This window comes from Nelumbo lutea, chromosome 1 (assembly GCF_056320005.1).
Source record: "Nelumbo lutea isolate HS-2025 chromosome 1, American lotus-T2T, whole genome shotgun sequence".
In the NCBI taxonomy this organism is placed as follows: domain Eukaryota; kingdom Viridiplantae; phylum Streptophyta; class Magnoliopsida; order Proteales; family Nelumbonaceae; genus Nelumbo; species Nelumbo lutea.
This window is the reverse complement of record NC_142684.1, coordinates 218211656-218233399: the sequence shown is the minus strand read 5'-3', so window position 1 is coordinate 218233399 and position 21744 is coordinate 218211656. Positions and strand designations below refer to the sequence as shown.

At 38.8% G+C, this 21744-nt stretch overlaps 2 protein-coding genes across 5 annotated transcripts; one reads left to right on the top strand and one right to left on the bottom strand.

Annotated features, from left to right (window-relative positions):
* On the bottom strand, nucleotides 1-9333 carry LOC148881062 (mitochondrial import inner membrane translocase subunit TIM23-2-like). Of its 2 annotated transcripts, none has more exons than XM_088963319.1 (2): nucleotides 8529-9333; nucleotides 1-221 (listed from the first exon to the last, which is right to left on the bottom strand). In XM_088963319.1, the coding sequence occupies exon 1, from the start codon at nucleotides 9082-9084 to the stop codon at nucleotides 8530-8532; it is 555 nt and encodes a 184-aa protein (XP_088819445.1). In that variant the 5' UTR covers nucleotides 9085-9333; the 3' UTR covers nucleotides 1-221; nucleotide 8529. The 2 variants fall into 2 exon arrangements, with proteins under 2 accessions (XP_088819445.1, XP_088819444.1); XM_088963318.1 differs by lacking the exon at nucleotides 1-221 and adding an exon at nucleotides 983-1301.
* A 473-nt stretch (nucleotides 9334-9806) lies between these two features.
* Nucleotides 9807-12040, top strand: LOC148881061 (ATP synthase delta chain, chloroplastic-like). Of its 3 annotated transcripts, none has more exons than XM_088963317.1 (2): nucleotides 9807-10520; nucleotides 11336-12040. In XM_088963317.1, exons 1-2 carry the CDS (start codon nucleotides 9855-9857, stop codon nucleotides 11339-11341), a joined length of 672 nt encoding a protein of 223 aa, XP_088819443.1. In that variant the 5' UTR covers nucleotides 9807-9854; the 3' UTR covers nucleotides 11342-12040. The 3 variants fall into 3 exon arrangements, with proteins under 3 accessions (XP_088819443.1, XP_088819440.1, XP_088819441.1); XM_088963314.1 differs by having other exon boundaries at nucleotides 11122-11369; XM_088963315.1 differs by lacking the exon at nucleotides 11336-12040 and adding an exon at nucleotides 10633-10953.
* The last annotated feature ends 9704 nt before the right edge of the window (nucleotides 12041-21744 follow it).

Here is a 21744-nt window from a genome sequence, read left to right as displayed (position 1 = left end):
TGAGCGAACGACCAGTAGCAATTAATTAAATCCTCGACTATTTAGAGAACGGAAGAACCAAAAATTCTACCCAAAGGAAAACCAAAAATTAGCTACAATTAGGATTAAAAAAGCAAAAGAAAAAAAAATCCTTCACTACCAAAGCGAGTTCAGATGTTTTCGAATGCCAAACTTGCCCCCATCAGATACTCTTTGTTCTGTACATCGGATTATGAGATTCCCTGCATGATGCAATTGGCTACAAAAAAGATTAGTTCCATTCCACCAATGGAAATACTGCCTTCAAAAACCCCTTCAAAGTTCAAACGATTCCACCAATTGGCTACAAAAAAGATTAGTTCCACTATGTTTTTTTTCTGAATGTAGTACAACAAAAATTAAAAGAATGTGACAAGAAACATATGATATCGGAAAAATACATGGCCAATCAATTGGCATCATAAATGATGACCAATCAGGTGGTGTGAATTAAAATTTACGGGGTGCTGTGATTGCTCAAAGCTATTCCCTATATTTATTACCACCACCAACTTGGCCAAAATAAAGTGCAAGGTCCCATGAAAAAAATACACATCTTCATCTATCATATACTCTGAGGCAAGGTTCTAAATATCGATGTATCGGCCTGTATCGGTGCTTTTGTGTTTTATTTATTTATTTTTAAATCGATTCAGATGGATTGGTTTAAATCCTGGTTACCCTCTGAACCATGGCCTGGCCCGATACATCCCTTGTAGAAGCATAACGGGAAGGCCCCAATACAATACGTAATGATATTTTGAACCTTGCATTCAACCACTTCTCAAGTTTATCAAATTCACCTGCATTCGAAACTGACAGAAGTCATCCTAATTCCTAATAATCTACATGATTTAAAGTTATATACCAAAGCTTTCAAAATGGGGTGATAATATTTATAGTTTAATAACACCTGGCATCTAGGGCAGCAGCCACAGTGCATCCATGTATGAACCACATCTAATAAGCATGAAGACTATTCAATACTCATGTAACAACAACAAATGAACCACCCAGTAAACATTAGTGCATTTGCCAATGTGAATACTTTTGTTAAATATCATAGGATATATATATATATATAATAAACAATATAAACAAGACAAGCATGTTCCATAACATCAACCCTTCTGTGTGAACTAGCAAAACATGTGCAACTGCAGTTCTGTTCCTCTTGGCTTTACGTGTGTCAGGGACGGAGATTCTTGGGTGGTTACTAGATGGATGAGGGATTACTCTGTCAACCCATAGGCACCGAGGCATGCAATCGAGAGGCTAGAACCCTGGCATACAGAGTAAATATTTCATCATTGGATGCTGATCAAAAAATAATATCTCATGTTTGAATCCTGAGATCTAGCCTAGGGAAAGGACCATGACAGCAGACATCCCAAACTACCGAATTGTATTTTTTGGAATCTGTGCTTGCTTATTGTTATCTTATTCTGTTATCATCTCGCATCAAAGTTCAAAGTATCTACACGTATCGGCCCGTACCAGGACCTCCCCGATACACCCACGTATCAGGGTTCTGACCGGTTCAGGGGGTGAAGCCTTAAACCGGCCCCCTAAACCGATTTTGAAAAAAATAAAAATAAAATAAAATAACAGTATCAATATCACCCGATACGCCCCTACCGGGGTATCGACATTTTGAACCTTGTCTTACATAACTGATGCGTTTTTTTTCTTGAATATCACTCTGAAATTGTGCTTTCTTATTGTTATCATTCTCTTCTTATTCTGTTATCATCGTGTCACTCATAGTTGAGATATTTTTGGAATAGTCTGAACTAAGACCCTGCTAGAAGGAAAATCTAATGGCAGGTAGGGGTGTCTATGGGCCCATTTTTGGTTGGACCCGTCCAAATTAAAATCAATTTCGACACAGATTGGACAGACCTATAAAGACATTGAAATGGATCAGTGTAAACTTAATGGTCCTGGATTTATATTGGATTGGATCAGATTGAACCAATATCTGGTTCATTCATAGAAGATAAGAATACAGGTATCGATGGACCAGGTTTGGGTTGGAAATGTAAATTCGGTCCAGGCATTGAATTGGACCAGTCCAAAATGGTCCAAAGTATTCATCAGATTGGATTTGACCTGGTCCATTTGTAATGGACATTTATTGGACTAGATCAGATCGGACCAAATCCAGTCCAATTGACACCCCTATGGCAGGGAAGCAAACATTTGTAAAATGTTTGACAGCATGAAAAAACAAGATTGCAACGAGGATTGATGTTCTACCCTTGGGCCTAGGGTTTTTTTGGGGGGTCTTTTTTCTGATAGGTAACAGAAGCTTTATTGATTATAAACAAAAGAGATGTACGGATTTTACATGTAGAATAAAGAGAGCATAGAAACTGCCATCTCCTCCCTATTTACCCCTCGTTTGGCCTTGGTACACATTGAATCTTGAATAGGATGTTTCTAACCAGCCACATAACCTTTATTCAGTTCATTCCCATAGGTCAATGACACCTTCTCCCTATTCAAAAGCCAACCAAGTAACCTTGGGACTGAGTTCCTCACGCAACATTTTTGAGGGAAGATAACAAAAAGAGGAAGGGTAAAAAATGAGAGGATGTACAAGCCCCAACAGACAAAAGGAAAGAGAAAAGATCAGTAATAACACATCATCCAAATGATTGAAATTTCTTGGAACCCATCTGAAACTGCAAGACAAGGAAGAGGAGATATAATAAATTTCGTGCAAGAAGCTTGACAATCTCCAAGATCCAGAACCCTGTTCTGTAGCCCATTTAATGGCATATCTAGAGTCACCTTTCCACAGTAAGTGAGCCGAACTTAAGATCTTTAGCAATTCTTAATCCTTTTCCTTGTAAGAGCACAAATTTCAGCTCCTGAAGCATCTTCTCAGCTGTAGCGGGTCCACTAAAAACCCAGCATAAGTCCCCACTGGAGTTATAAATTAAACCACCAATACCTGCAACTGAATGGGTTGGAGGATGAGAACACTTCAAAGGAGTAAGTTATGGGGACCTAGACAGGAGCCTCTTGGAAGTCCTGAATTCTACATCTAGTTATGGGTGCAACTTGAACTGGTTAGGGTTGGGAATTTGTCAAAATGAGAATGGATCTGACCCAAAGCTCGAGCCTGAAGCAGAGTAAAATGTTAACTCAGGCCAACTCGAGTTGCATCCCTTCTCCTAGGCTCCTCTATGGTAGTCTAGCTCTCAGTTCCATACAGAATGCAGATTTTGTCCTTAGGTTTGACAGCAGCTGCAGATCCTTTTCTAGCCACAGGGGAGCAGCTGGTATTGGTGGCATCATCCTGAACTCTGACGGTAATCTGTTTTGGACTTTCAGCAGGCCAATTGGGATAGTAGGTGTCTCAGAAGCTAATGTTAGAGCTCTCTTGGTTGATTTAAGGGCTGCCACTTCCACTTCTTCCAGTGTCTTAGGTGTTGAAGGTGACTCTATAAATGCAATCAGTTGGGCAGCTAATAGGAATCTTGGTCTGTGGAGATTGCCTCACTTCCTTGAAGAGATTCATGAGATTTCATCTAGGCTGAGCTGTTCCTTCAGATGGATCCCAAGAGGGATGAATTCAGTGGCTGACTCTCTTGCCAAATCTGGGGTGGATGGCGATTTTTTGTATAGTGCTAGTATTTTACCCTTGTAGTTCTTGTGTTTTGTTTTGGGGTCTTTTTGCTCTCTGTTTGTACATCTCCTCATGTCATGTACATCCCCCCCCCCACCCCGTTTTCCTTGATAGTAACCTTTTCTAAAAAAAAAAAAAAAAAAAAAAAAAGAGAACACTTGTCTATCTTAAAGGGAGATTTCTAATACCAAATGAAAGATTTAGTTATTTATTTTTCTTTTTCTCCTTTTTGGGGGGCAGGAGCAGGGTTCAAGCCCCCAGAGCTATAAAAATTGGCACCAGTGGTAGCTCCCTGCATCATTCACTATCAGAAACTATACATAAGACATGCGGTGTCCTGACAAAAGTGGGAAGCCAAAAGAGATTGTTCATCTACACTCTTGTTCTGGCCAAGGTATTAATGGATTACAAACCTGTAAAAATGTGAGTTCAACCTGACCTGTAAATTAAAGACCTTGCCTCCATAATCTAAATGGCTTAAGCCCCCAAGGGTGGCTTGATATGTCCCTCATCCAATTGGTCACTATCTGAGAATCCTCCTTGATGATGGTTCTCTAAAGCCCATAAAATGCTACTCAAATAAGATTATTGAGTCAGCAGAGCTAGGTGGAATGCCTCATTTAAAAGGAAAACAGATATTAAGAAGCTTGGTTAGGAGATTCTGATTTTTCACAAGACCTCAGCAGCTAAAGAAACTAGTTTTCTCTAAGAGACGAGTGAGTGAAAGTATGGAGTGGATCTTGAGATCTTAAATAAGTCAATATCCAAATCATATAGCCTATAGAAGAGGTTCGACAATGTGTTCATTTGGGTTATCACTTGCTACAAAATGGTAAGACGGTTACAGTGGTAAAAGGAAAAATATTAGCACGAAAAAATCAGAATTTTCTCATAGTTTGAAGAGAGAAAAGGGGGAGGAGATTTGACTGTGTTGGGAGAATTTCAAGTGATTGACATTGATGGGAAGTTTTTTTGCAGATCCAACAAATAACCTGGACCAGTTGATGGGTCTGATCTGTTGAGGACCAAGCGTCCTCATTGTCAAATCCTATAAGCATATATGATGGGGATGCTGAGAAGATATCAATGTTGAAAAAGAATAAGGTGGAAGTTGTTGCAGGTTGGTTTCAGAGGGATAAAAAGCTAAGGAAGTCGCAGAAGAGATTGAGGAGATTGAATGCAGATCTGTGGTCATTCATGTTTCAGTCCAAGGAAGTCGCAGAAGAGATTCTGAAAGAGCAGCAGGGAAAAGAGAGGGCTATGGACCTCAGGCTGGGTTGGTGGTACCCGGCAGTTGGAGAGCTGAAGAAAGGAAGAGCAAATTACATGACTTGGATTCACGTTGCAGGGATACCCCTCCACGCATGGAGCATCCTCACCTTTGAAGAAGTGGGTATGGTGTGCAGTAGATTCCTCAAGTTCGACGACCGCAACAGAACGTGGGAGAAGTTGAACTTAGCAACAATGCTGGTGAGCTGGTCAAGGTAGAGAATCCTGCAGACATTCCTGGGAAGCTGATTCTAGAGTTTGCAGGGGGAGAGTATGAGGTGAGGCTGGTAGTAGAAAGACTTGATGAGACTTTTTGTAAAAAGGAGAAGCTACACTCGAAGCAAAGAGAGAAGGGGAGGCCAGAGGGAGAGACAAGGTATTCTGAAGCTCAGGAGAGCACAGAGGAGAAAACAGGGGAAAGTTGAACAGGGGGAGGGAGGTGCAGTGAGGGTGGAGAGGGTGATGCTGAGTTAGATCCGAGTTTAAATGAGAAGACACACGTGGGAGAAGGGGTGGCTAGAAAGGACGAAGAGGGGGACAAGTGGACGGGATGGAGGTGGACCTGACTCCTGAATAGGAATATTGAGTGGGGACAGGGAAGAAGGGGAGGGAGGGACACCAAAGCTACTTCGGACAGACACATATGATGGTGAGGAAGGAGAGACCCCAGCAGCACCAGAAAGAGAGAAGTCTCCAATATCTGACAACCACGCTCCAGAGACAACTGTAATAGAGGAGGAAGTTGTTTTACGTGAAAGGGAGGAAGAAGCAGGGGTGGAGTCAGTAGACGAAGGCAAAGAGGATGGAGTAGAGGTGGTTGTGACCTCAAGCGACAAAGCTCCACCTTTGATCAGGATCGAGGTGTTTCCAGATAGACTTGAAGATGGCTTCAGTCAGCAGAAGGTGAGCGAGCTCAATGAGGAGGGTCTACCCATGGAATTTTCCCTTGTCTTTCTTCTCTCCTTGGAACATCTCCCATTTCTGCCCCACCTCTAATTAGGGGTAACACTGGGACTGTTGCTGAAGGGGAAGGGAAGACTGTATGGGTATCCGGAAGTAGGAAGGCTGGTATAAAAAGAAAAAGGGGGTGGGAGAACCAAGTAGAATCTATAATAGGAAAGGGAAAACAAAGAAGCTTGGGGAGAATAAAAAGGGGAAGGAGGGATCAGGAGAGAAGGAGGTGAGGGACGAGGCAAACATATTCAGGAAGGAGAGAGAAGATATCAGAGAGAAAGAGGACGGTGGGAATAGAAGAGTTAGCAGAGACACAGATAGAGGTAGGCGGAGCTTTGGGCCTGTTTTTTCTAGGGGGAGAAGAAGTAGTGAGAAAAGCCATTGATCAGTATGAGAGATCTAGAAGGGAGAAACAAGAAGAAAGAGCTAATTGGGGAAGCGCCGAAGAGGGAGGGGAAGAGGGGGGAGGGAGACACGCAGGGCTGACGGAAAAGGAATAGAAGGGCAGATAGAGGGGGAGAGGGGAGCAGTGGGAATGAAGTTGCTATCCTGATGGGAAGAGAAGAGAGGTGGTCAAGAATCTTCTGAGAAGACATAATCCGGATGTTGTCTTGTTGCAAGAAAGAAAACTTTAACCTTTTGATCTAAGGATGAAAATTGAGATTTAGGGGTCAAAGAGTGGAGAATGGACTGAGGTGAATGTGGTGGGTCTGTCAGAGGGTATGCTAGTAGTGTGGGACCCAAGTAACATGAGGAAGATAAAGGAAAAAAGGGAAATTTATGCCATATGTAAGGAAAGGAACAGAAGGACTTTTGAAGACAAGGCTTGTAGCATGGAGAAGATGGTTGCGACTGTGGGCAGAACAGTGGTAGAATGGGTGTTGATTCTTCCTGAATTCAGTCGACAAAGATGAAAATAACACTGTGGAAGTACAGGGACCCCAGGATCATAAGGATGATGAAGAAGATGAGGATTTCAATCTTCAAAATGGAAGCTGTGTTGAAATTCATAATGCTAGGGTGGGGATTGAACTCAGTCAAAGAAGGGTTGTTATACAACAAGATACCTCTTCTTTTCATAAAGATGAGGATAATGTATCAAGTGAGAATGAGGAGTCTACTGTTACTAGATGGTTAAGGAACAGATTTGACAGAAGAACCGAAGAGCTACCCAAGTTTCAAAAATTTTTGCTTGACAAGTAAAAAGGCTAAGAAGGTTCAAAAGAAAGGAGGGTTGGAGGACACAACTACTAAAATAACCGAGTTTGTGAGTAAATGCAAAATATGGGAACTGATTTATCCTTGTCAGATAATGATTATGGGGATTACATGTGTGAGGAATTATTCAAAGAGGACATTTGGAGATAATATGGTACATTGGTACTCCAACAACTGAGAACCTAACCAAAACATAGTTCAAAAACTGAGTAGTCTATCCAAAACCATAAAAACAGGCTCTATAGATATTATTGACTGACAAGCAATATATATAGTGAAGTTCCAAATATGCAATGAAAGTCATAAAGAAAAATGTACATAGGTAAGTTTGGGTAAGTATGAATAATAAAACCGACACTGAGTTGCAATACTTTCATGATAGAATAATTATTCCAGAATTTACTGTAACATTAAGAGCACTTTGTATCATTAAACAGGGGAAATTTTGTATAGAGAAAAATCCATGGAAAACTACAGTTTCACTTATACTAAAAACTAAGACTTAGCATAAAATCACTTAAAAGAAAAAAAAAAAAAAAAAGAGTAAAGGCACAAAATCAAATTATGACAAGTACATGGTTGGCCTCATCCTTAGAAGAAAACACAAGCATTTGAATGCGCCTACTGGACTTGCAGTACTCTATCTATTATACAGATTGGACTGTGTGATTCTTGGAAACTGTCTATATAAGATCATTTTAGGCACTAAAATAAAAGGAACATCATCGTAGCCCCCTCTATCCAGGGTCTGGGGAGGGGTGATGGATACATACCTAACATTCGACAATTTTTGCACAAAGTAACTGTTCTCATACTCAAACCCCCATTCTTACACTTGCACCAAGCAATGGCCCCTTCGAAGTAAAAGTGCATGTAGACATACAAAAACATTCAAAACCCTAAGAACAAGGACTTTGAAAACATACTGCAAATTTTGCTCAAAAAATATGGTTAAAATTTAACTGCAGAATGCATTTATGCAAATCTTACAGAAATTGTGGAATGACACCTTCTCTTTCCTCACCATCCCTCTCCTTTGTTTGGTTATTTATTTATTTATTTTTCAGGTAACCATTGAACAAAAATTGTACAGTATGTTTTTAGTTAGCCAATTATACAGTATGTTCTCAAATAACTACACAGCATTAAACCTCCTGAAGTATGAATTCAACTAGAATACAGTAGATAAACCAAATCATCACGCTACTATCAGTTTCGAAGTCAAGATTGCACTCCGGTCACAACATAAACTGATATAATATTAATTCAATGAATGTTTCCCCCGGTACCTGGGGCACCCTAATTATTCAAGATAAAAGCATTCCACAATTACATAAAATTGGAAGAGGAAAAATTGGATCATGCAGCATTCCCTGCAGGGACTAACTCATTAGATAAAACCACATCGGAAATAGGCACAAGAAGAACAAACCCTAGATGGGCACGTATCTCTTCAGAACCTGCTTCCCAGCAACCGCAGCTCCAACCATCAAACCCCCAATAGCTCCGGCAACCGCCGCTGACCTCGGACCGGACGCAGCTTTGAACAGCGCCCCCGTCCCAAGCCCAGCCAAGACACTGTTAATAACGTCATCGGTATCTCTGACAGCAACTATTCCGCTCTCCAACCCAGCGTATAACAACCCAATCACGCCAACACGATTACCGAATTTCCTGCCAGAGTGACCTGACGCATTGAGAACCCGATTGATGCGAAGTTTCAACGTGTCACCTTCTTCCGAAGCCTTTACACCGTCTACAAATCCCTTTCCGGCACCGGCTATTGCACCGGCGAGATAGCCACAGCCGGTGTAGTAGGTGAGATTCTCCCCCCATGTTCGGCGTTGAGCGACGGCTTCTTCTTGGAAGAGAAATTCAGGCGAGGTCGGTAGCTTATACAGGGTTTGGATCGGGAGTTGCAGATCCTGGTAGGGATTGTACAGGCGAGGAGGATGGTCGTCATCCCTATCACTTCTTGAATCTGTCATTTTTTCCCTCCCCTAGATCTGTTTAGGGGTTTGCTTCTTGATTCCTTCCTTTAGGATTGGGGTTTTCGACAGAGGAAATCGGAGACCTTTTAGGGTTGCGGTTCCAAGGTTCAATGATCAGAGGAAGGAAAGAAGGAAGGCGAGATTTATTTTCCCAGACCAAACGCCGCCATAGACGAGTACGGAGAGACTAGAGTCTAGAGAGAGGGAGAGAAAAACCTCCCCTCTCCAAGTCTCCAGATGTGCGTCGAGAGTATTGGTCGGTTGACTCGTAATTACTAAAATATCCCTGCACTCCAAATCTAAACGCATGTGCCGGCCTTTGGGAATTCCGGCAATTTCTTTCCTAAAATCCCCCCAGTAATTGTACTAATGTTGCTGAAACGGACATCATTATTAAATCTTTTGAAGGGGCCCACTTAAAAAAAGAATGACACCATATATTATTCCGGATTCGTGGTGTTGGCAGAGACACATACAAATAATACAAAGCAAACTAGAGTGCCCAAGGCACGACCACAATATTCCAGATTCATGGTATTTTGACATTTCAGAACTCGGAAGATTGATTGCAAATAAGCATTAAGCAACCAGAGTCCAGAGATGCTCTCTTTCCGTGGCTTACACAGTTACACTTACCACAACTGTAGTCCTTTCTTTTCGTGGCCCCACCCAACCCCGAATGCCCAAAATAAAACTCTATTTCATGACCCCTTGATGCTTCTTATCTTTTCTTTCCCTTGTGAAAACGCAGCTCCTCTCCGGTCTCCATGGATACCCTGTCGACCTCTGTTTCTAGTCTGAAGGCCCCTGGCCTTCCTACAACAGCTCTTCGTGAAACCTTTCTCTTTAGATCTCCTCATACGCCTTTCCTTCTTCCTCACTACCACCACCTTTCCACCCACAGACCCAATTCTACGTTTAATAAACCCTCTCTTCCCTTTACTTCCGAGAGCTATAAATCCCCATTCCTCCCTTCCCCTTCTCAGCCCTCATCATTGAGATCTCCATCTCCAGTCGTCCACCGGAAAGCCGCTAGTGGTTATGCAGCTGCCCTCATGGACAGAGCCCGGTGCAGCAACGTCCTTGAGGCTGTGGAACATGATGTTCGAAGATTTTCCAGGCTGTTTCATAGTGAACATCTTCGAGCTGTCTTGAACGATCCATTCGTGGACGACAAAACGAAAGGTGAAGTGGTGAAGCAAGTTGTCGAGAAGGGTAGATTTCAGAAGCATTTGGTGGTGCTGTTGAAGATGATGATTGAGAAGAATAAGATGGGGATGGTGAATGAGGTATTGCAGGAATTCCAGAGGATTTACGACGAGTTGAGTGGGACTCGGATCGTCTTAGTTTCATCGGCTAGGAAGATGGAGGAAGGTCAATTGTTTGGGATAGCTAAAAGGGTGCAGAGTGTGAGTGGAGCCATGAAAATTAAGGTGAGGCATTTGATCGATGAGAGTTTATCTTCCTCTGCTCTATAAACTTCATCATCAATTGGGTTCTTGCGCTTTTAATCTGAGCCACATGCACACTTGATACTTGTGGCAGGAGGCTGAGGTTTTGAGGTTTGGAATCTAGTTAATGGAGGGAAGCAAGGACTGCTGTGTGCTAATGAATTCAATATTAGCTAGAATGCTTGAAGTTAATTCCCTGCTTCTCTATGGTTTTCTTGGATTAACACACAACAGTCTTAAATAACAAGAGAACGCAGATGTTGGTTCTCTGCTCTGGTTAGCCCCAAAGATAGTGACTCTTGGATTGAAAGCCAATTGCACATACTTGTAGCCTCCCAACCATTTGATGACTTAAATAATAATGTATTCAATCAAACAATTAATTTAATTCTATACACTAGCATTTCTCACACTATATCTGAACTATTAAACATTTGGAAATTTCCATTTTAGTAATCTGAACTTTGGGTGGTGTCAAATTAGTATCGAAACTTTCAAATGCATCATTGCAGTATCTAAACTTTCAATATCAAATTAGTGCTGTCAGATATTTATTGTCAAAACTATCTCATTTCTGCCACAGACCGTAGACGGTACACTTCACGCGGTAACTCCCTCTCTCCATTTAGCGTTAAGGGGGTGCATCATGCATGCTTTGATTCCTTTGAGCCAACACAAATCATATATACATTTTTGAGCATTATCAGTAACCTAACACTCCTTCTCTCCAAATCATATATACATTTTTACCAGTAATGTATTTAATAGAATGTTCATTACAAATTTTGTTTGGATAGGGGTGAATCAATATCCAATTATAAACGGATTGAATTCGGATTGCCCTCAACTAAATAAACGGATCTTTAGATCAATATATACCGCCTCACTCCAAAGCAAGGTTATTTGTTACCGATACAAGATGGGAGACTTGGATGCTTGGGGGGTACCCACTGGCATGTCTAAACCAACTGGTCTCCCAAACACCAGTTCAGTCTCGGAGATTCTCTCTGTAAGTTATTCTCCGCAACTGCCCTTTCGGTTTTATTTCTCTCTCTAAGTCATTTTCACCTTCACATCTCTAAAACCCATAGCTTATGTGGATTGAATGTCTTCATATTTTGTACATAGTTTTTGGCCTACCTTAGTCCGGGACTTAAACATTTCGAGAAATCACAGAAACTCCAGATTTCTGTGCCTTTTGCAAACTCCAGATCTGCGTTGCCTCCTGTTTATGACACAAGCTCGATGCTTGCAACCTCGCCTTCTTACCCTATAGTGTCGGGCTCCATCCCGGCGGTAGCTTCTTCTTTGCCACTGCCATTGCAAAGCCTTTCCGCTTCCATTGTGGTTGCAATCGGATTAGCCATCTTTAAAATTATCAATGGCAGCATGTCAGCATAGGGAATGGTCATAAGAGTCATTTTTTAAGGCTCAGTTTGGAAAGAATATTACAATGTAAATACATACAAAATAATACAAAATACAACGTAATTCTAAGGCTCGGTTTGGTCATAAGAGTCATTTTCTAAGACTCTACATATTTGCATTTATAATCCTTCCAAGTTCAGCCTAAGGTTACCCACGTCTTATTAGTGGGAACGTACATAGACAGAGGAAGGAAGTCACGGGGGAGGAGGTGATTAGTCGGAAATAATATTCTTTTGCTTTTTAATAAAAATTATTTTCTTCCAATTTTTTTTCTCGAAAAAACTTCTATTACTGTTTCAGTGTTTTGGATTTTGTTGAAAGCAATAAATCATTGAGTTCAGCCACTGAGCCGCTTCATCTCCTGCTCCATTTTCGATTGAATCACGCTGATTTCCATTTCTATCAAATAAAAATCGGAACAGTCAATTGCCGAAGCCATTTTGGTTAAAATAGTAATGAGTTGCTTCACCTAGTTTGCAAGAATGCAAGATATTTTTTGGCAAATGTTATTAAATCCCATCTTTGTTAGCTGGATCTTAGACAAGAGGCTGACTAGTAACACCACAGATGCCTCATTATGGCTTACAGCTGACAGTTGCAGGCTTGTTTGTTTGTTTGGCCTGCCGACGGTACAACTGGGAGTTTGATTTTGACTGATTGTGTCCACGATGATTGTCACTGCTGACGATGAATTAAAAAAAAAAAAACATCTATAAATTACTATTAATTAATAAACATTAATTTTAATAAAAAAGATAGTAAAATATTAAAAAAAAAATATTTCATTGATAAAAATATTAAAAATTAATATTTAAATAAATTAAAAAAAAGAGTGGAGAAGGAGAATTATTGAATTTGTTGTAGAATAAAAATTAAAATTTATTATTTTATTGATAAAATATTAAAAAATCAAAATTTAAAATTTAAAAATAAAAAAAAATGTAAAAAAATATGTATTGTATCAAAATAGAGTATAGGAATGTTGTGGATCAATCACATCGTGGATATATGTATGGTCGAGATTTTGGGTTATGGACCATCTCTTTCCATAACCAATCGAACACTGGCATTCTCATGGCATAGAACGAAACAAGCCATCCATAATATGTCTACGCCAACTGGTCTCCCAAACACCAATTCAATGTTGGACATTCTCTCTGTAAATTATTCTCCACAACTGCAATTTTGGTTTTGTTTCTCTTTATAAGTCATTTTCACCTTCGCATCTCAGGGATAACCGAAAGAACTAAAACCCATAGCTTATGTGGATTGAATGTCTTCAAAGTTTTTGGTCTACCTTAGTCTAGGACTTAAACATTTCCCCAACAGTCTTCCTCTACCCGCCGAGTCAAGATTCCATGATTCAAGTGACAAAGCAAGCTTTCAGCACATGCAATCTAAAAGATCCCATCTTATACATGGACAATGGAAATTCGCTTTTTAACATCACCTCTCCAGGCAAGTTTTACTTCACCATTGGAGTACCTGGGCATTGCGAGAAATCACAGAAACTCCAAATTTCTGTGCTTTTTGCAAATGGATCTATGTTGCCTCCTGTTTATGACACAAGCTCGTTGCTTGCAACCTCACCTTCTTACCCTATAGTGTTGGCCTCCATCCCGACGGCAGCTTCTTCTTCGCTACTGCCATTGCAAAGCCTCTCCACTTCCATTGCGACTGCAATTAGATTAATGATCTTTAAAAATATCAGTGGTGGCATGTAAAGGGGATGGTCATAAGAGTCATTTTCTAAGGTTACCCACATCTTATTAGACACATGTTGAATTTGTTTTTGTTATTACAACTGTCACTAAAACACATGTAACCAGTTATAAATTTGACATTGAATAGAAGATAATTAACCTTCTTCGGACTATAGCCTCTATTTTTAGATGGTATCAGAGCATAGAAAGCTTTTATCCTCAATCGTAGTTCTTTTGAACATCTGCTTTAATTTTCCTTTTTGGTTGGAGATCAATGGAAACAAACAGTTTCACCAATGATGAAAAGTTCACTGATCCAGCATCACCATTTTACCTCCACCCGTCTACTAACCCAGGCACCATTCTTGTTTCACATCCTTAACAGGAGAGAACTATCCTGCCTGGAAATGAGCCATGTTGAACGCACTCAAGGCCAAGAACAAGGTAGGTTTTATCAATGGATCAATCAAGAAACCAGACACTTCAAAAACCGTTGAGCTATTGGCATGGAAGAAATGTAATTCGATGGTTATTTCTTGGATTTTCAATGCACTGACTTGAGAGCTGCATGAGAGCATTGCATATATGGAGAATGCTCGTGAAATCTGGCTCGACATGGAGGAAAGATTCTCACAAGAAAATGCTTTGCGCATTTTCCACCTGAAGCAAGAGATGATCTTGTTACAACAAGAAAACATACCGGTCTCCATCTATTATACCAAGATGAAAGTAGTTTGGGATGAGTTTGCAACATATACAATGACTCCAATGTGTTCGTGGAGTGGAACAAGAAAGGAATTCTTGGCAAATAAGGAGAAAGAACATGTATATCAGTTTCTTCTTGGACTTAGTGGTTGATTCAATGCAATCAGATCCAGTATACTTGTTATGGATCCTCTACCCAACATATGACGTGTTTATGCACTTGTCTCTCAAGAAGAGAAACACTAGGCGCTAGCCAGCAATTGGACCCCTACCATTGAAGTAGCATCGCTACACATAGCTGGATCTTCTCATCCCAACAACAACAAGAATCAAAAAGAACGATCCAAAGTTTAATGCGAGCATTGCAAGAAGCATGGGCATTCTAAAGATCGATGCTATGAACCTGTGGGATACCCTACAAATTGGGAAGTAAAGAAGAAAATTCCAAGGAAGCAAGGAATCCTTAATGAATGAGCTGGCGAGTCTGGCAACTCTAAGACAACGACATCGGTTCAAATTGCTACAGTAACCAAAACCTCATAACCAATTCCTGGCCTCAATCTTGAACAATATCTTCAATTTCTTCATCTACTAAATGGAGAAAAGTCGAGAATCTCAGCAAACTTTGCTAGTAAAGCCTTCCCAGTCTCACAACATTTTGTTATCTAATTCTTGGCTTTTAGACAGTGGAGCTTCAAATCATATGACTTTTTCCAAATTTATCCACCAAACTATTCCTTCCCTTGAGGAAAAACCTTGACCAGTACAATTACCCAACGGAACTCTTCTCCCTGTCCACTCTCAAGGAGATGTTTCCATCACAGATGATTTTATCCTTAAGGGTGTGTTATTCATACCAGAATTTTGGTGTAACCTCTTGTCAATCAGTAAGATTACATCACAGCTAAATTGTGATGTTATTTCCTCCCCACATTTTGTATCTTATAGGACCTGACATCCAAGAAAGTGATTGGGGTGGGCAAGATGCTTGATGGCCTCTATCACTTCAGTAGGCCTGTGCCTTCACAACCAGCTGCTCTACATTCCAGTCATGACTCCACTCATTCCAGATTTGGACATGCTTCATACAACAAGTTGTCTTTAATCCTAGAATTACATGTTACTATGCAGGCAAAACAAACACACTTTCCATTTCCAATCAGTACCACTCATTCTGAGTTTCCTTTTAAACTCATACATGAGGGGGGGGGGCACTAGTGCACGTTACTTTCTTATAGTAGTTGATGATTTTTCTTGAGAAACTTGGGTATATCTATTAAAATGTAAATTTGATGCTTGTGCATTTATTCTTTTCTTCTTTGTAATGATTAACACCCAATACCATACCATTGTTAAATGAATGAGATTTGATAGTCGAGCTGAGTTCACGTCTAGTCCAGTTCAAGCTTACATGATGTAGCATGGAATTTTGCACCACACCTCTTGTGTGGACACCCCTTGACAAAACGAGGTCATAGAGAGGAAGCATAGACATCTCTTAGAGATGCCAGAGCATTGAGATTTCAAGTTGGACTTCCTATCCAACTTTGGAGCAAATGCAAATTGACGATTGCATACCTAATTAATCAACTTCCCTCTTCAGTAATCCATGGCAAAAGTCCTTTTCAACTGCTTCTCAATCGAACACCTTCTTATTAACATTTGTGGAACTTTGGGTATTTGTGCTATGCAAGCACTTATAAGCATGGTAGAGATAAGTTTGTCGCTTGTTCAAGACGATGTGTGTTTATCGGACACCTACATGGCCAAAAAGGTTATTGGCTATATGATATGAACACCAAGCAAGTTTTTGTTTCACGGGATGTAACTTTCTGCAAGCAAAGCATCCCATTTCTATCTTCTAAAGTTGCTAATACAAGAAACTCACATGTAATTTGATAACCCTGCATTTTGATGCCTTAAGGGCATCAATTCAGGGGTATTTTCGGCCTTAGAATAGTCAAAGTGTATCATTTTCCTAATTAAAATAAATTATGTGACCTCTGAGAATCTCTGTGCAAATTATGTAAAAAACTAGGAAGTTTTCTAGGTTGAAGTGTAGTTTTTGGGAAGTTGGTGTGAAGTCCAGCTGAGAGAGGGGGTGTTTTTGTAAAGAACTGAGAACAGGAGGGCGCCTCCTATTTGCTAAACTTAGTTGGTGCCCATCCTATTGTATTACCATGCTCCCCTCTCCTTAGCAAACCCTAGGGGGCCTTTTTTAACCTAGTCTTTTCACTCTTAGCAAACCCTAGCCTCCCCTAGATGTTTAATCTCCACCCTCCACCTCTTTTAATCTCAACCACTCAATTTAGGGCTCTCCTTTATAGCTTTTAAACCCTAGGGCACCGCCTATTCTGCTAATCCTCACCATTCAACCCCTCACCTTCAAATCTCAGCCACTCCCTCCATCTTATATCCCAACCATTCAATCTAGGGCACCACCTATTCTTTTAATCTTAACCCTTCAACCCTAGATGTTCTAATCTACACCCTCCATTTCTGGGTGCCCAAATTTCAGCTCTACATAATATTGGGCGCCCTCTCCTTTTATTTTCAGCCATATGGTCACCCCAAAATCATCTTAGTCATCCATTAGAAACCCTAGGGTATCCCTGACTTTGCTAAATCCCAACTACCTCCCCCCCTCTTTCTTTCTAATTCCAGTTATATCCACCCTTCTCTATAAAAAGGACCCAAGGGGCCCTGGAGAAGGGGTTGGTCAATTCATCCAGTTAATAAGGCTAAGGTTTCTTGAGGAGTTCAAGGGTTGTAGAAGGGGAGGATGCCTAGATTTTGTTAGGAGGGGTTCCTACAATCTGTTCAACCATTCTGCAACTACCACCACTGGATCTGATCAACCATTCTTTTCTTTTCTTTATTTTCTTTTCTATTACTTTTATTTCTACAATCTTTTAGATTTAATTCTTGTTCATTTCTCTATTTTGCATATCTGAATTCGTTCGGTTCAAAGCTAAGGTGTCTCGAGGGGTTCGAGGGTTGTAGAAAGGACAGACGCCTGGTTCTTGTCATGAGGGGTTTTTACAAGCTGTCTAGCCAATCTGCAGCTACCACCACCGGATCTGGATTCTGAATCATTTTATTTATTTATTTATTTTATTTCCTTTGTTGATTCCCATACTTTATTAAATTCTGATTTTTATTTATTGTCTTGTTTAAATTAAAAACATTTAATTGCAGCAATAATAGATTTTATTTTCGTATTTTCTGCCATTTCTGATTGCATTCTCTTGTCCAGATCTAAGTATATATTAATTTTTCACTTGCCTACCTATGGATACGGCCCGTTCTCACCCATTTACTACATTAGTAGTTGTTTGAGAATAGTAAAAATTACAAATGTTTAAACTGTTGTTTCAAAGTGTTTAACGATGCGCTTCCGGACACACCATAATTCCACTCCCAGCTTTTGATGACACATTGGATCCATTGTTGGAATCTCTTGCATCCCGATATTTTCACTAATGATTCAACCACTAATGGGCTTGATGCTCTACCAATTACTCAATTTGATAATCAGATTTCTAATGAGCCCGTGTCTCATAGGTCATTTGATCGTGGGACTATTACCAATAGACATGTTTGGGTCCGCAAACCATTGTCTCATCTTAATGACTTCAATTGTCCTTCTCTTCAAACACGACCCACTTTTAGACCAGCATACCCTATATCAAATTACCTCACTATACAAAAAGATTTGGCTTCCTATACTTCTGAAATTATTGATGTAACTCTTGAACCCACTTCTTACATACAGAGTCAATGTCATGAGTGTTGGCGACATGCCATGCAGGATGAATTACAAGCTCTGGGGCAAACTTGTACATGGACTCTTGGTGACTTGCCACAAAAAAAAAAAAACACATGTAAGTTATAAATGGGTATACAAGACCAAGCGTCAACTTGATGGAAGCGTTGAGCACTACAAGGCTTGACTCGTTGCAAAAGGGTACACCCAAACTGAGGGTGTGGATTACACTGACACCTATGCCCTGGTCACTAAACTCGTAACTATACACTGTCTATTAGTCTTGGCTATAACTCGAGGTTGGTCCCTTCATCAAATGGATGTAAACAATGCATTTTTACATGGTACTCTACATGAAGATATCTATATGCTGCCTCCCTCGGGTTTTCTCTCTTCAAATGATACACGGGTTTGCAAATTAAATAAGTCCATTTATGGACTTAAATAGGCTTCATGCAATTGGTTTGAAACCTTTGTCCTTCCCTTTAATTGTATAACCTTCAAGTTGAGTCATATAGATTTCTTCATTTAGTTCTCCATTTTACAAAAGCAATTTTTACATCCATTTGACATATTTTTATGTCAAAATGGGTTGTTAAGGCCATTATTATCCTAATAGATGTGAATTTTGCTACAAGAGAATATATTTCTTCATAATCTATTCCTTCTATTTGATTGTATCATTTTGCTACTAGTCTAGCTTTGTATTTCTCTATACTGTCATATGATTTTAGATTTTTTTCTCAATACCCACTTGCACCCATACATTATTCTTTTTTATAGACTCTTATTCTTCATTTATTGCATCTTTCCATTTTTCATTGTCATGTGCATTCATAGCTTGCTGAAAATTCATTAAGTTTAGTGTTTCACACTCCTTTATCAAACTCTTATCAAAGTTTAAGAAGGTATAATAGTCTCTATACTTGGATGGAGAAATTCTCTCTCTTTGTATTCTTGTTATTGTGATATCCTTTGCTTTTGGATTTTCATTTGGGTTATCATTTGAATAAGGTTTATTTGTAGTTCCTTCTTCCCCATCATTATTTTCAAATAACTCCACTAGTTTCTTTTTATCTAGAATTTCAATTTGGTCTTCTAAAAATACTGCATCTCTACTTTCAATAACTTCTATTCCTCCGTTTGATTTATGGTTTATATTATATAGCATTTTGAATTTTCAAGATAACCTATAAATGTGCATCTTATAGTCTTGTTGTCTAGTCTACTTTGCTAATTTGGCATCCAAACATAGGCACTAAATCCCCAAACTCTTAGATTTGATAATTCTGGTTTTCTATCAGTCCACATCTCATACGGAGTTAATTTATTAACTTCCGTAGTTACTTTATTTAATATATGCATGGTAGTATTTACAGCTTCCCCCAAAAGATATTACTTAGTAAGGAATGACTTAACATTGGATCTAACCATGTTAAGTAGAGTCATATTTCTTCTTTTAGCTACCCTATTTTGTTGGGGAGTGTACCCAATAGTGAGTTGGTGTTTTATACCATGTTCTCTATAGAATTCATCAAATAAACTAAAAATGTACTCATCTCCTCTATCACTTCTAAGTGTTTTTATCTTTCTTCCTAATTGAGTCTCTACTTCAATTTTATATTATTCTTTGAATTTATCTAACACTTCAGATTTTTGTTTTAGAAGATAAATTTGTTCAAATCTAGAAAAATCATCTATAAATGTAACATATTCCCCTATGAGTTTTACATTTAGGGGCGTATACGCATCTGAATGCACTATTTCTAATAATTATTCACTTTTCTTGCCTTTTTCAAAAAGCAACATTGTCATTCATCCTTTCAAACATGGTTTACAATATTTAAAGTTTATATCCATTGTTGGCAGAAGACCATTAGATGTCATTCTATGCATTTTATCCCTATTTTTATGTCCTAGACATAAATGCCATATATAAGCATTAGTATTATCACAAGCAAAGGAGTAATCGGAAAAGGAATATGATTTATTAATAATGAGATGGTACAATCCATCAAATTTCTCTCCCCTTACAAGGATATGGCCATATTTCCCAATAGTCACTTTTCTTGACATAAAACGAACTTCAAAACCTTTTTCATCTAGAAGAGGGATAGATAAGAGATTTTGCCTCATTCTAGAAGCATATAATACATCATTTAAAATAAAGTTTGTAGAGGAAACTATGGGAATTTTCAACGTCCATATTCCTAACACGTCACAATAAGTATTATTCCCCATATAAATTTTATGTTATCTAGGTTGCATTTCCTTGAAATTCATGAACAACTCCCTCTTCTTGGAAACATGGCGAGTTGAGGCTGAATCTATCCATCAATCTAGATGATTTGAATCAATCATAAGGGATTATGAAATAACACAAATAATGTCTTTAGTTCCAAGAGTTTCATAGTTCTTATTGTTCTTGTTATTATTTTGATAGTTATTTTTGTTATTATAATTCTTATTTCATTGTTTCTTGAGCTCCTTGCAATTAGGTTTTGTATGTCTAGCATTTCCACAATTGTAACAAGTTACTTTCTTTTTAAAGATTTTTTATGCCACTTTTTTTCCTTTATACTTGTTCCTATTGGGTTATTATCTGTCTTAGTGCTAGTACTAGCATTAGTCATCATAGTGATAATTATTTTTGTTATTATAATTCTTATTTCATTGTTTCTTGAGCTCCTTGTAATTAGGTTTGGTATGTCTACCCTTTCCACAATTGTAACAAGTTACTTTCTTTTTAAAAATTTTTTGAAAACTAGATTTTTTATGCCACTTGTTTTTCCTTTAAAATCTCCTTTGTACTTCATTGTTCCTATTGGGTTATTATCTATCTTAGTGGTAGTAGTAGTGTTAGTCATCATAGCTTGGATCTTATTTCTTTTTGTTTTTCCTTTCAGCATCTAATGTTAATAATGTAGTGAGACTTTTTAACTTCATATCAGTTATAAAATGGTTCAAGGAAATAACTATTGGTTTCCATGAATCAAGTAAACTATGCAATATAATAGAGATCTGTATTTTTTTAGGAATGGGATTTCTAGATGCAACAAGTTCTTTAGCTATCACATTCATGCTATTTATATGATCTATTGTGAATTGGTTTCTTTCATTACATGCATAGTAGTTCTCATTCAGTAATTGCACATAAGTTTCAATAACTTTTCCATTAAGTTTCAGTAATAGCATTGAACATATCTTTAGCATACTTATATTCTTCAAAAATCAATATCAGGTTCCATGAATGTAAACATACTGGATCTAGAAATTTTATTGTTTTAAAAAACTTAGCATAATTACTATCAACAGAAGCAACATCATCACTTTTTGGAATTTCAGGAATATCACTAGTTAATATATGTTCTACATTTTCTCTTTCAGGAATTCTGATAATCTTATGTTTCCACATAGAAAAGTTTGTTCCATTTAAATTTTCAATTTTACTAAGTTATACGGCAACAACAGAAGAAGAACCACCCATGATTAAAAAATATACAAGTAAAGGATTAAGGGACTTAGCTCTTAGGGATCCAGGCTCCCACTTTTCAAATGCTTCGTACTTTAACCAATGCCAAAAATAAGTTAAGAAGAAAACAAA